The sequence below is a fragment of the Melospiza georgiana genome, chromosome 4 (assembly GCF_028018845.1).
Source record: "Melospiza georgiana isolate bMelGeo1 chromosome 4, bMelGeo1.pri, whole genome shotgun sequence".
NCBI classification, from domain to species: Eukaryota; Metazoa; Chordata; class Aves; order Passeriformes; family Passerellidae; genus Melospiza; species Melospiza georgiana.
Window position 1 is genome coordinate 67,647,387 of NC_080433.1, and position 13,494 is coordinate 67,660,880.

Consider the following 13,494-nt stretch of genomic DNA (forward strand, 5'->3'; position numbering starts at 1 on the left):
TCCTTCTCCTGAGTATGTAATAGTTATAATTCTGCAGCACAGTTGTGTTACATTTATTATTCTGCTCTGGCAGCATGGGAGAGTTCATAAAAGAACTGTTGAACTTCTGTTAGGGCAGAAGATGTTATTAGCAAAAAGAGAACAAAAACATATCCAGATTTGACATCACCGTTCCCACAGATAAAAGGAGATAAGAGAGAAGTTTCTGTTTTAAATTCATGGAATTAAGTTATAAATTCACATTGTTGTCTTAACCAGTTCTAACAGGATTTTCAGGGGATTCAAAACAGATCCAGAAACTTGGAGAAAGTAGTTGGTGGTTTTCCTGATTCTAGATGGATTAGTCAGTAACTGAGGATCCTGCTACAGCTGGGCATGACGTTGTGAAGGACCAGAAAGAGATCAATAAGTGGTTCCTTGAAAGCTGCTCTGAGTCTGCTGCTGGTGTCCTGGAGGGTTGCATGGTGCAGCTTTATTATTTGTCTGCAATTTAGGCAAAATTATGGATGTTATTGTTGGTGTGTTAAGGTCTGAATAAAATCCTGTGTGTTCATTGTCTTCCCTGTGTTTAACTAAGAGTAAGAATGTCTCCCAAAATACAGAGGAAATAAAAGGCTTCATTACAGCTCTAGAAAGCTGAGTTCCAGCTTGCTCTGTCCTGTTGGCCTTTCTGCCTCTTGGGGCTGTGGAGAACCTGGGTAGTGGTTTAAATTTGGACTGCAGACTTCAGTAATGGAAAAGCAGTTCAGACACAGCCCAGAGCTGCCTGCTTTCTCTTCTTCCTCCTCGCTGTAAAACCCTCAGATGTCAGAAAAATGCATTGCTGCTGTGGATCAGGAGCCAAGTAGAAGAGCATCAGTGAAGTCTGCATTGTTCTTAACATTTTCTCAGGAAGTATTTTATTGCTGCTTTTATTACTCGAAAGCAAATGGGAATTAAAACAATCTCTGTTGAGATTCTGCAATCATCTAAAATATGTTGACTGGAGAGGCTTCAAATATGATAAAGAAATAATGTAGATATTTTCTTTACTGTCTGTGAAGTGAAAGATAAGCCTGAGGAAATAGAGAACAGATGGTTATATTACCATAAATAAAAGCCATAAGAGAGAAGGGTGAATAAACTCTACAGTAGTTACAGGACATGAGTTTTTTCCCTCCAGGCCAAGCAAGGCAGAATTTTTACCATTAGTGTCTTCTTTATATTTCCTATTTATAGTACAGGACAATTTGAAGTGGAAAATTTATACTACAAGAAAATTACTTGAAAACCTGGAAATTCTTGTTTATTTTCTAAATATTCTTTTTTCTACTTGTTTTTTCATGAAAGGAGGCTATCATCCAGTGAAAATTGGTGACCTTTTCAATGGCCGGTATCATGTCATTAGAAAGTTAGGATGGGGACACTTCTCTACAGTCTGGCTATGCTGGGATATGCAGTAAGAAAACTATTTTTTTTCCACATACTTAAACGTTTTTCTTAATACATTTCTTTATTTTGTTTGCAGTTACTTCTGTTTTATGTGCATGATAAAGTTATGTAAATGTTTGCTATCTTTTTGTGCAAAAATATGCCTACAGTCTTATTTTTCTCTTGATTAACAGTGTAGTTTATAAAAGCTCTCAGAAATAAATGTAATTCTATTTTCTTTGACAAATTAGCTTTGCTTATTGAATTTGTGTGTTGTCTTGAGCATGCCAGAATAGACTTATATTTTTATTTCCTTTGTATCTTCAATGAAAAAATGTAATTACCTTCATTAAATGATAAAATGTATAAGCAGATTCCTCTTGTAGAGACATTAGCATCAAGGAGAGTAAAATATCAATAATTACACTGTTAACACAGTGTTGTTAAAAGTTGTTGTTTAGTGTAATTTCAGCATTTTCTGTACAAATGCATTAGACTATGAAATATTCTATTTGAAATTTCCCAGCCTTTAAAGTATGTTTGTTTTAGCTCAGTGTACATGTTGAAAATGTTTCTCTTCTTTTCAAGGGGAAAAAGGTTTGTTGCAATGAAAGTTGTAAAAAGTGCCCAGCATTATACGGAGACAGCCTTGGATGAAATAAAGTTACTCAAATGTGTGAGTATTACTATTGCAGTACAGTATTCAATAATAATAATAACTGTAATAGGGAATTTAAAAAAGCACAGAGAATTTTTTTAGACTCTTGGTTTGGTTTTTTTTACATATTGTCCTCTAAACATCTGGCTTATTATGAGTTAATATGTTTTAACATATTAACTCATATGCCCCAAAATACTGAAGTTTGTGTGGAAATCTAACTAATCAGTATTTTACAGTGGATTTTTTCCTAAAATGTCAGTGTTTGCTTTCTTGGTTTAGGTTCGTGAAAGTGACCCTAATGATCCCAACAAGGATATGGTTGTACAGCTCATTGATGACTTCAAAATTTCTGGAATGAATGGAATTCGTATCCTTTTGAGAACATGGCATTCTCATTAAAATATTCTACTGAAATAAGTAAGCATTTAGTGCTGGCTTTTTTTCTAGTTAATCTTACTTTAAATATACAAAGTATAAACACCAAAATGTATGTAGATGCCAAGAGAAGTGCAGTGTGGAAGGCACTCTATGGAGTGAAAGTAACTTAGCTTTTCTAAACACAATGCAGAATTAAAAAAGGAATCTTACATATCCTTTCATGGTCTGGTAGAAGTAGAGATAGATTGCTTAACAAATGGAGTTTAGTGAAAACATTTGTAATTACTGAAGCTTCCAAGAAATATTTTTTTTTGTTCTAGTCTGGTAAAGAGAAATTGTCAGTGTCATGAAAAAGCTGTTTTTTCTTGTGAGAAGTGTGAGGTCATGGACATGCTTCTCTTGTTCATGTAATCATCTTTTGGCCAGGTGTTAACCTTGTTTTTGGCAAGCTTGTTGTAAAGCTTTGTCTTTGAAAGCTTTCTTTAAAAAAACAAAACAGGGGTGATGGAAAAAGAGAGAGATAAAGTAAAATACAACCAACTAATTCTCAGTGTAAATTTTGGGTCTGTGAATAAATTTGATTTTAGAGTTGAGCTAAACTGAGTTCTCCTTGCTGATTATATTAAGTTGTTTAGTGGCTTATTATATTACTGTGCTTTCATTTACTGTTACAGCTGGACTTATGTGTGCATGTTGTGTTTGGAGCCCAGTAGCAGACCTCATTGTTCATGGGTCCCACTGCCAGAGAGACAGTTCCTGCTCTGGAGAGCCTGATTATACATTGATTTTGGTGCTGTGCCTTCAGCAGATCAGCTTAAGGCGCCTTTCACCAACTCCCCTCTCCTAGGAGAGGAATGTAGAAGGTGACTGTCAGTAAATCTGAGTGCTCACTAGAAAGCATGTGAGTGTGCAAGCAGCTTTCATCCCACTGATCTGTCTCTTGGCATTGGTTTTGGAGCCTTTGGTTATGTGGTGAGAATGAGAGTGTGGGGTCAGGTGTTCTCAGTTACAGACTAGTGTCTAATCTCCTTTACCTTTCCCCATTTTTATCTGCTTTCATCTGACTGTAGTACAGTTGAAGAATACTTATTTTTAGAAACCAGGAATTTTGATTTACTGTTTTATTGTAAACACTAATATGAAATAAGGAGTACAATAAAGCATTTATAGCTATACATAGAAGTAACTCTTATCTCTTTATCAGAGCAATTTCCCAATAATGTTCTTAAATTCTTGATAAGATTCACATGTATACCACTGTATTAAAGGTGAGGGCTGTTTCTAGGTGTGAAAAGTAAATTTTGTTAGTGATAATACTTTGAAATCATATCCAAGCTTATATCTTATTGCACTATAGCACTTAGACTGAGAAGGCCAAAAGAGACCATGTGCCAGTGAAAAATAAGGGGTCAGGTAGCTTTGTGTTGGTAGATTAAAACTGGACAGCTGATGTTGATTTATTCTATTTCAGTTTTGCCTTCACGTTGAAAACTGGCGGTACAGAAATTTTTATGTAGAAGGCAGATGTTGCTGCCTTACTGAAAAGTACATTTTCCAGAAAAGTACCAGTGTACAGGATGGACTGATACTGGACTCACATTTAAATTGCATCTGAAAGCCTGTCAAAGTCCTGACTGCCAGCAAAAATATGATACCAAGTATCTTATGCATTGAGTTTTCCTGAGAACAGCTTGTGCATCCTGAGTTATTTGAGCAGTAGTTGGTTGCATTATTTCATCAGCTCCTTTTTAAGTTCTAGGGAAAATAATCTGTGCTGTAGGTTCTCTTAGGATGGAGCAGGTAATTGATTTTAGTGTTTTGGTGCTGTTTACTTTTTAAAATGCCATATTAGTGCTACATTGTTGTCACTGAGTTGCACAGGTTGAGAGAAATAGAGTAATTTGATACCTTTTCCATGCTCTGCTGTTTCCAGCTTCCTTTGGGCAAGTCACTAAATATCTGTTGTTGACTATAAAATAAAACCACATATGTTTCATAGAGGCTTGATTTTTGGTTATGGAATGCATTTAAAAGCTAAAACAAGACAGAAGAGAGGTGGGTGAATCCTTTGGATAGCTAATACCATAAAATGTCATGGAGCTTCCAAACAGGGAAGATTATCAAGAACCATGGAGAACAGAGCTGGGATTGTGCAGAGCCATTGGCCTGCACTGTGTGACTGCAAACTGTCCTCTCTCTCCTAGGAGCTGCAGTAAGTGCTCATGTACAGAGGAATTTTAATAATGTGGGATGCTGCACTAGGCTGGTAATTTTTTACCTACTTGTTTATTTTTGAAAGATTGCAATTATGACTTTTTCATGAAATAACAGAATTCATGATCTTGGGCACTTTGGTGTTTTCAATAAGTGTGAATTATTATGTTTGTTTGCAGTGGACATTTATTAGAGCTGCAGTAAATGTTCATTTCAGTGTAGCATTTTTTTAATGAAAGATTCAGATAATCATATGATGGAACAAGTTTTGAGAGACAAGTGGAAAAAATAAAGAAGGAAGCATTCCCACACAATCAGACATTGTCTGATGATATGAGTGATTGTAATGAATGTATCTCCAAAGAATATAGATTATTATGTCATAGTGTCTAAATGCTGCCAATCCAGAAGCAACTGAGATGCATCCTGAAGTTTTCTGTGCTGGTACTAGAGCTTAACTAGCCTTTATCCTTTGTCATATTTCTAAATGCTTAAGTAATGTGTGTTTATAGATAGATAGATAGTTACAGGTAGGATTTGAGTCAAGAAAGAACAGCTCCCAGTACTTGTCAGCTGATTAATGTTAGATTTACTCTCTCTTTTGCTGCTGTGCTTGGTTTTGTCCTGTGAGCCATCCCCTGTGCTGCTTTGAAGAGAATTTCACAAGAAGCATGTCTCCTAGGTGGGCTTCAGGGTTTTTTTGCTCCAGGAGTTTTTGGACCTTCTCACCAGTCGGGTTATTGGTGCTGTAGGAGGGTCCTGGAACTTGCAAGGCTGCTTTCCTAGTAGTTAATGCAGAGCTTTTCCCAAACTCTTTCTTCTGGGCAGTCTGGCTTAAGGTTAATGTTTTTCAGATCAGGGTAGTAAATCAGACAGCAGGCACATTTCTGCATAACCTACTCCCAACACTGAGCCTGCTCTGTATCTTCTCTCCCTTCCAGTTGTCTCTCCAGTATGGAGTGTCCCTTGAGTTTGTCCAAGTCCTACCTGCAGAATGTTGCAATCTCTTTTTTCAGGTAGACATCACTTTCTGATGACCTTCCCTCTTCCTGCCTGCCTCTGCCATTCCTCTTACACCTTCCTTCTTGGTGCTCTCCCTTGCCTCTCAGCTGTTTACTTCCCTACATCACTCTCTCTTCTGGTCACTGGCAATACTTAACATTTCTGTAAGTGCAAGGAATGTCAGGAATGTGCATTGGAGAGTGCAGCAGCATGGTCTGAAGGACTGTGGGCGGGTGTCCTATATTTCATTTCTGAATGTTGCAGTGTCCTTTTTGCAATCTGTGCTGCTGTAGCTTTGCAGCTTGACTGTGTGGGCTCAGTTAATAAGCCCTGCAGAGCTCATGCTCTCTGCTCATCCTCTCTGATGGCTGTGTGCTCTGCTGTGACTCGTGTTCATTGTGGGGTAAAGCAACCACGGCTGTTTCCTCTCCTGAATGGGATGGAGTTCTGAGCTCACCCAGCTGATGTGAGTGAGAAAGGACTATTCAGTGTCTCCTCTAAAACAGGAATTCAGGAATGTGCAATGAGATTAACTGTTGGCAGCAGTTGTGTTACAGTGTGCTTTGACCAGTCTTGAGACCTTTTACTATTGGTGTAACTTCAGTGTAGACGATGCAGATGTTAAAACTTGCATTACCTTTATGTATATAGGTAGGTACTTGAGGAGAATGTGTGTGACAAACTGACAGACAAGGTAAGTCTCATTTTAACCCAAGACAGTGGCTCTTAAGATAATTGCCAAGACTCTAGTTAATAAAACTTAAAGAAGTTAGGTAAGATTTCTAACATTGTAGAAGTGGTCTCCCATATGAATGGTCTCTGACCTAGTCAGAAAATCAAGATTTTCCTGCAGTAATTAATTTTTGGTTATTTGCATTATATTGTTCATCACAAGGTTATAGTATCATGTAGTTAAGATTTTAACATGTTTTCTGATTTCCAGGTATATTAAGGTCATTCCTAGCTCACGTTTTAGGATTAATTGGATGTAGTCTAATTGTATAACTTGCCAGAATGTTGTGATGGCAAAACTTTAAATTAGCTTCAGTACTTGAAGATTTTCTCAATAGAAAGATAACCTACCCAGGCATGTGGGTGTAGAATCTCTTAACTTGGAAAGCCCTTGAAGCAGAAATCACTGGAAGTTCCTACATCATGTTTTGTCCTAATAACCTCCCCTGATAATTGACTGTTTGCCTCTGTCAGGAGCCAGTAGTAAACGCTGTGTCTAATTAAATATTTTTTGGCATTGTGTTTTTTGCATGTTGTTTCTGAGTTCTGCATTTCTTTGTTTGAGAGTTCTTTGGTGATTGCCATTATTCTCTGCAGTTAAAACTGTAGGCTTTAAGAGATCCATTCTCATACTATGTTAGTATTTGTTGTTAAGTGACTATTCAGCTTAATAAAAAACGGTTATTATGGTTCATTTTCTAAAGCATGGTTGCTGCACACTTTTGTTATTAAAACCTTATATTAATATAATTTAAAATTTATTAAAAAAATAGAGATCATAGCCAAATCAGTACTTTCAGCTGTCTCAAAGAAAAGAAAAATTAGTTAGTTACTTTTTACAATTACTTTCTTAATTATTCACCCTAGTGCTGTTGTTAACATGTAGAAGTGATGGACAAGATTTGTGTAATCAAAATGTTTTATTTTAATTTGCTCTGCAGTTGGACACTGGTTCTGTATGGGTTTATGTATAATTGAAACAAGGTACCAAAGCATTTACCATGCTCATTTTAGGGGGAATCATTTTCCCTCTAAAGGGGATGATGACTCCTTTAGCCAGAACACAGGCAAACTTGATCTCATGAACAAGTTTATTTGGAAGTTATCCTTAATTAAATTGCAGATGTCTGCATGGTCTTTGAAGTACTTGGACATCATCTTCTAAAATGGATAATCAAGTCCAATTATCAAGGCCTTCCCATCCGTTGTGTTAAAAGCATAATTCGACAGGTAAGTTTAGTTAATACTCTAATCAGGTTTTTCCACAATTGTTAACAGTTTGAAGGTTTGAATTACAATATTTGAACTGAACTCTTACTACTATCTGAGATAATTTTATTTTAATCTCAGTGGGGTGAGATTGCACTGGTGTTACTGTGCATCAAACAATTTTGCTTCATAAGCTTCTGTAATTCCATGCTGCAGTGGAAAATTACGTGTTTATGCTACTACTTGGTAACGTATTTTTTCCAATTTCTTGGTACTTTTGAGCAATGTGATAAAATCAGCCTTATTTTAAAATGCAGTTGAAAGTTGAGTTTCTTAATTAATTTAGTTGCAGTTTCAAGCAGATTTTTTTAAAAATTCCCTCTGTGATTAGGTCCTTCAGGGTCTAGATTACCTGCACAGCAAGTGCAAGATCATCCACACGGACATAAAGCCCGAGAACATCCTGATGTGTGTGGACGACGCCTACGTGCGCAGGATGGCGGCTGAGGCCACCGAGTGGCAGAAGGCTGGGGCTCCTCCCCCCTCTGGCTCTGCAGGTATCAGCAGCATCTTCAAATGCAGGGTGGGAAACTGCCAGCAGTACAGTATTGCTAGCAGTGTTTTATCCAGTGAGAATTCGCGTTTTAAATAATTGCATGTGAAAAATGCGTGTCTGTTTAATTCTTATCCCTGCTCTTGAAGCTGTCAGGAAGTGATTTTGTGCTGGTTTTGCATGGTCAAGTTTTCAGGGTCCCCAGGAACAGAAAAAGATTTATTGGTGTAAACTTACTCCCCTCCCATCCCACAACCCTTAATGCCTGGGTTTTAGTCACATTGGAAGCTTGCATCTCTAATATTGACAACAGTTACTAATCTTACCTAAATTATGTCTAGTTCTAAGTTCACCACCATCCTTGTGAAATCATCTGCCGTTTTGTCTGTTGTAACTTACTTTTAAGAATCAATGGAAAGTTTTACATTCATAGTTTTTCACCCTTAAAAGTGGAATTTGTTGTACCTAACTGAATGCATGATAAGCCCATTTTCCTAGGGGTTTTCCTGGGGGTTCCTGTAAAATGTTTTATGTTAAGCTTGCCAGGAGTTTTGATAGAACTGTGCCTTATGTTTAGCTAGGAGTAGCCAAGGTAAAAAAGTTCACAGCAGGTTAGCAAAGACAAAGAGGAAGTGTAGCTTTTCTAGTAATTTTCTTTTTAGTACTATGTACTATATATTTTCAGTACTGTGGTTGCTACTAATTTGCCAGTTGAGCACATCAGCTACAGGCAGTGGAAAAGTAATTCCCTTTGCTGTATTGTCAGAAAATATATCACAGATTAAAATCTGTGAGGTATGTTAAAAATACTTCCTATATTGGGAGCAAATACAGTGATCAGGATCCAGTTCACTGGATTAGCATTATATACTTTCAGATGAAAAGTTGTATAAATGGTGAATGTATTATATTGAATTTGACATAATGTGTAATCACATAGCTAGATATTTTGTTATTTATGTGGGAAATAACTTGATTTTGTTCATGCAGCCTTTATATTGCTTCCTGACATTAAAATGAGTATTATTTTAAGGAATGGCATTCTTATCACACTTGGTTCTTAGCAAATTGTAATTAAATATATGGCTTTCCACACGGGAGCAGAGCATGTGTTGCCTTTACAGCAACACATAGAATAGGTTGTGTATAATTTCTCTTTTTATAACAATGATAGTGCTCAGGTTTAAGAATCTTTTTGAAAACCTTGCCCTTTCAGGGGCATTCAAGCAGGTTTTTCCCTGAGCTTAGCAGCAGGATCTGAACCTATAAAACAACTCTATATTTTTTTTGGCATTCCTTAATTGCCATAGGCCTGTGTGTCTGAAGAAGTTTGTGAGAGGTTCTCCCCTGTTCAGTTCCTCTTGCTTGTGTCTCCTGGTTTTGGATATTTCTGTTGGTTTTGATCACAGGGGGAGGTTTAAAGTGCCTTGTGGTGCTCTGTGAGTGTGCCAGTGCTGCAATCCCATCAGAGCCAGTCACTGCTGGGATCCTGCTCAGAGAGGCCTGTGCTGGAGCTGCTTTTTCTGTGATATGCTGTGGTTTTTGCCTTAGGCACTTCTTCATGCCTCCAGCCCTAGCAATCAAACTGCCTCGTTGCAGAGTAAGACACATGAGTATTTGGCTTTTCTGTTGGGTACAACACAGTAGTTGTATTTTTGCTAATATTCCCTGAACTGTTTAAACCAGTCTATACCTGCTCTGCCATTCCATGATTTCTATCCACTCTTAATGGTTCAGCCTTTTTTTATTTTTATTTTTTAAATTTCATGAGCTGTGTGCCAAGCACAGCACAGTGAACACAGATAGCTGCTAGCTCCTTCCAATCCCAGATGCTCTAATGGAGACATCAAATGATTTCAGGCAGCATGTACTTGTAAAGAGTAAAAAATCTGGCTAACAAAGTAAACTTAGCACTGCCTTATTTAGTTAAAGGTATTTTAAAATTATTTCTACTTGTTTTTGCTTTTAAAAAGCTGTTTCTGAAAAAGAAAACCTTTATTTTATTTACAATTTATTTTTTGTCTTTTTAGTGAGTACAGCTCCACAACAAAAGCCTGTAAGTATTGTTATATAATACAATTTAACTGCCTTATTTTCTGTGCTTCTCTGGCTTTTAATATGTATTAGACTGTTAGTAGCCTCAACCCTTTTTAAGAGCTTCCTTTGAATAAAGCTTTTATCTTTCAAAGAACATTTTTCTTTTCATGTCTGTGGCCTTACCAGTTTTAAACACAGTATTTCTGTGATGGAAATTCTTACAGACATTCAGTTCTATAGCTTTGTCAAACTAAGTTAAGCATTGCTGTTTTCTTCTCTTGAGGAATAACCCATTTGTCCAAATCCTGACAAAAATGGGAGAATGCACTAAATATTGTGCATTGCAGATATCTTAAGGGCATAAAGGCCTTAATCATCAAGGCCTGAAAGTTGAGGCAATTTTCTGAGGTTTGAAAGATCTCTTTGCCGCATGCATATAGGAAATAACCAGTGGTAATACAGCTGTTTAGAAATATCTGTGGTCAAAGCTGCTTTCTGTGTGTACAGAACATGTATAATTTCAGTGGGTATACAGCAAGGATGAAAATTATTAGGGTTGTGAAATTTAATGTCTTGTTTAGGTGATCCCATGGCTTTTTATGAAAATAACAGTATTAACAGATAAAGCTTTGAGGAAATGTTTTTCTCTTTTCCTTGTACTTTATTTTTTGATTATATGAGGATTTATTGTGATATTTAAACAATGAATGAAAAATGAATAGATCTCATTTATCAGATGGTAGAAATGGAAGCCACAGTTCTGTTAAAATGCATTCACTTTTCATTTCCTTGTTGTTGTACCTGAGTTTTTCAGTCCTTATGTTATATAAAATGAGAAACTTCATAATGGCCGTCTGCTGTTTGTAATTCATATGTTTTGGGCCAGAAGAGAGTAATAAAAATGCATTCCTTTCACTAGAAAATAGCTGAAAAAACCCCAGGTTTTATTTAGAATTCACTGTTTCCAGTCTCTTTAGTTTTCTTGTGTCTTTTTGCTCAGAATACTTTTGCTGGTTAATAACTGCATTATTAAGAGAGAGAAATAAGGTATTGAATTTCTATGTAAACAGCTAATATGACACATTTTCCACATACAGTATCATCTGTTAATCTGGATTGAAGTTTAAGATTATTGTGTTTATCAAGGTTGTGGGATTATAAGAATTTTATTATGACATCTTAGATGTATAGATGTATTTTGATTTTATATCTAATGATGGCCACGTAAAAAACATGATTTACTGTGTAAAATTTTAGTGGACTTTTGCCTCATGTAATCCTGTATCATTCTTGATTTGAAGTAAGTTGGAAAACGTAATATAATTACTAAATTAGTTGCCATCTAGTATTTTCAAAAAAAAATGGTAATCAAACTGTAAATTGGTTTGGAGATGGCTTGAAAATAATTACTTTCGTTTTTTCTTTCTTTGGTATTAATATTTCAGGTTGGAAAAATATCCAAAAACAAAAAGAAAAAACTGAAGAAAAAGCAGAAGAGGCAAGCTGAGCTGCTGGAAAAACGCCTGCAGGAAATAGAAGAACTGGAGCGGGAAGCTGAAAGGAAAAAAATAGAAGAAAATGTAACCTCAGCTATACCATCAAATGAACAAGAGGATGAGTACCACCCAGAGGTGAAACTAAAAACAGCTGATATAGAAGAGGTAGTAGATGAAGAACCTGGAAATGATGATGGTCAGTATTACTTGTTTTTATTGCCCCTGATTTTACAGTTTCAGAGCAGAAAGTGTAACTGTGCTGTGTTGTATCTGGTGCAGTGAACAAAATCTCCAATAATTAAGTTCATTTTCTCTTGTAGTTAAAATTGTAACTACAAAACCTCAAAAGGTAAAGAAAAATCAAAGTTACTACAGAAGTGAAGAAAGCCATGAATAGTAGTGTATAGCTATAAAGTATTCAAAAAAGCACATAACAGTCACCATGCCACATTGAGTGGAATAACTGAGTATCCTGATGAAACAGAAGAACAATAAGAGACATTTTTCTATAATGTTATTGACATAGTTGGAGCCATCATTGCTCTTTCCCTTTTTCTTCTTACAGTGTTTGTTGTAATGATCTCTCAGGTAACAAAGATTGCAGCTTCTTCACTTGTTAAAATTCCTGTTCAGCCCTGGTGACTTGGACCATAATCGTTATGGTCCAGCTCCATTCTGGCTTCCCTGATTTTCTTGTCAGCTCTTCAGTCCTGATAAAGATGTAACTACTGAGACTGTAGTTCAGTTTGGTTGGTTTTAGTTCTGCTTTTACAAAGAGTTTCCCTGCTTCTGTGATGACTCCATTGACATAGGTTGAATTCTAGATTTTTAAAAGCTTGCATTCAAGGCCTTATTCATCTTCCCTTCATAACATCATTCTCTTCTGGATTATTCCCTCCTGAAGCCCTTCCTATTTTTTATTTTTCCAGCAGTCTTACCAGTCCATCCTTTTACCTTTAATTTAGATTTGAAGCTTTGCATATTTCAGTGATATTCGGTGTTTCCTTGTGTGATATGTCAGAAGTCAGGTAGTTACTGAATAGTTAAAAATGACAAATGCCTGATTTTAGTCTGGTTTATTGACGTGTGATGCAATGTGTTGCTTGCTGAAATTTTTCAGGTGAAGCAGAAGATCAGGATGAAAAAGAAGACACAGAGAAGGAAAACACTGAAAAGGATGATGATGTTGAGCAGGAGCTTGTCAACACTGACTCTACAGACCCTAAGTGGATAGAATCCCCCAAAACAAACGGCCATATTGTGAACGGCCCATTCCTATTGGAACAACAGATTGAAGATGAGGAAGAAGAAGAGGAAGAATGTCCAAATCCAGAGGAGTATAATCTTGATGATCCAAATGCAAAAAGTGATTACTCTTATAGCAGCTCCTATGAACAGTTTAATGGTGAATTGCCAAATGGACGTCATAAAATTCCAGAGTCCCAATTCTCGGAATTTTCAGCGTCGGTGTTCTCTGGGGCTCTGGAGTCTGTAGCCTGTGGCTCTGCTGTGTCTGAAGGATCCACTGTAACTGAAAGGGAGGAGAGCAGCCCATCTCATGACAGGAGCAGAACGGTTTCAGCTTCCAGCACTGGGGATTTGCCAAAAAGTAAGTGTTCCTCTTAATGGCTTTTGTCTAGTAGCATGGGTGTGTATTGCATTAAAAGGGGCAGGTAAATGGAATGCAAAGGCAGTGGTTAGGTTAAGAAAAGATTGTTTAGGTGAATTGGATGGGTTTTGTTGCAGAACTGTAATTTATGGGTTATTTTCCACTCTAGAACTTGCTTTGAAGGGGTATTAGA

At 36.7% G+C, this 13,494-nt stretch overlaps 1 protein-coding gene across 3 annotated transcripts in view; it reads left to right on the forward strand.

Moving 5' to 3' along the window:
* SRPK2 (SRSF protein kinase 2) overlaps positions 1-13,494 on the forward strand; it is a 129,334-nt gene that overhangs the window by 93,136 nt on the left and 22,704 nt on the right. For all 3 annotated transcript variants that reach the window (XM_058021884.1, XM_058021881.1, XM_058021883.1), the window contains exons 4-11: positions 1,330-1,438; positions 1,999-2,086; positions 2,351-2,438; positions 7,521-7,627; positions 7,998-8,163; positions 10,190-10,215; positions 11,642-11,888; positions 12,813-13,301. In XM_058021884.1, the coding sequence (XP_057877867.1) occupies positions 1,330-1,438; positions 1,999-2,086; positions 2,351-2,438; positions 7,521-7,627; positions 7,998-8,163; positions 10,190-10,215; positions 11,642-11,888; positions 12,813-13,301 (1,320 nt within the window). The remainder of the gene's footprint in view (positions 1-1,329; positions 1,439-1,998; positions 2,087-2,350; positions 2,439-7,520; positions 7,628-7,997; positions 8,164-10,189; positions 10,216-11,641; positions 11,889-12,812; positions 13,302-13,494) is intronic.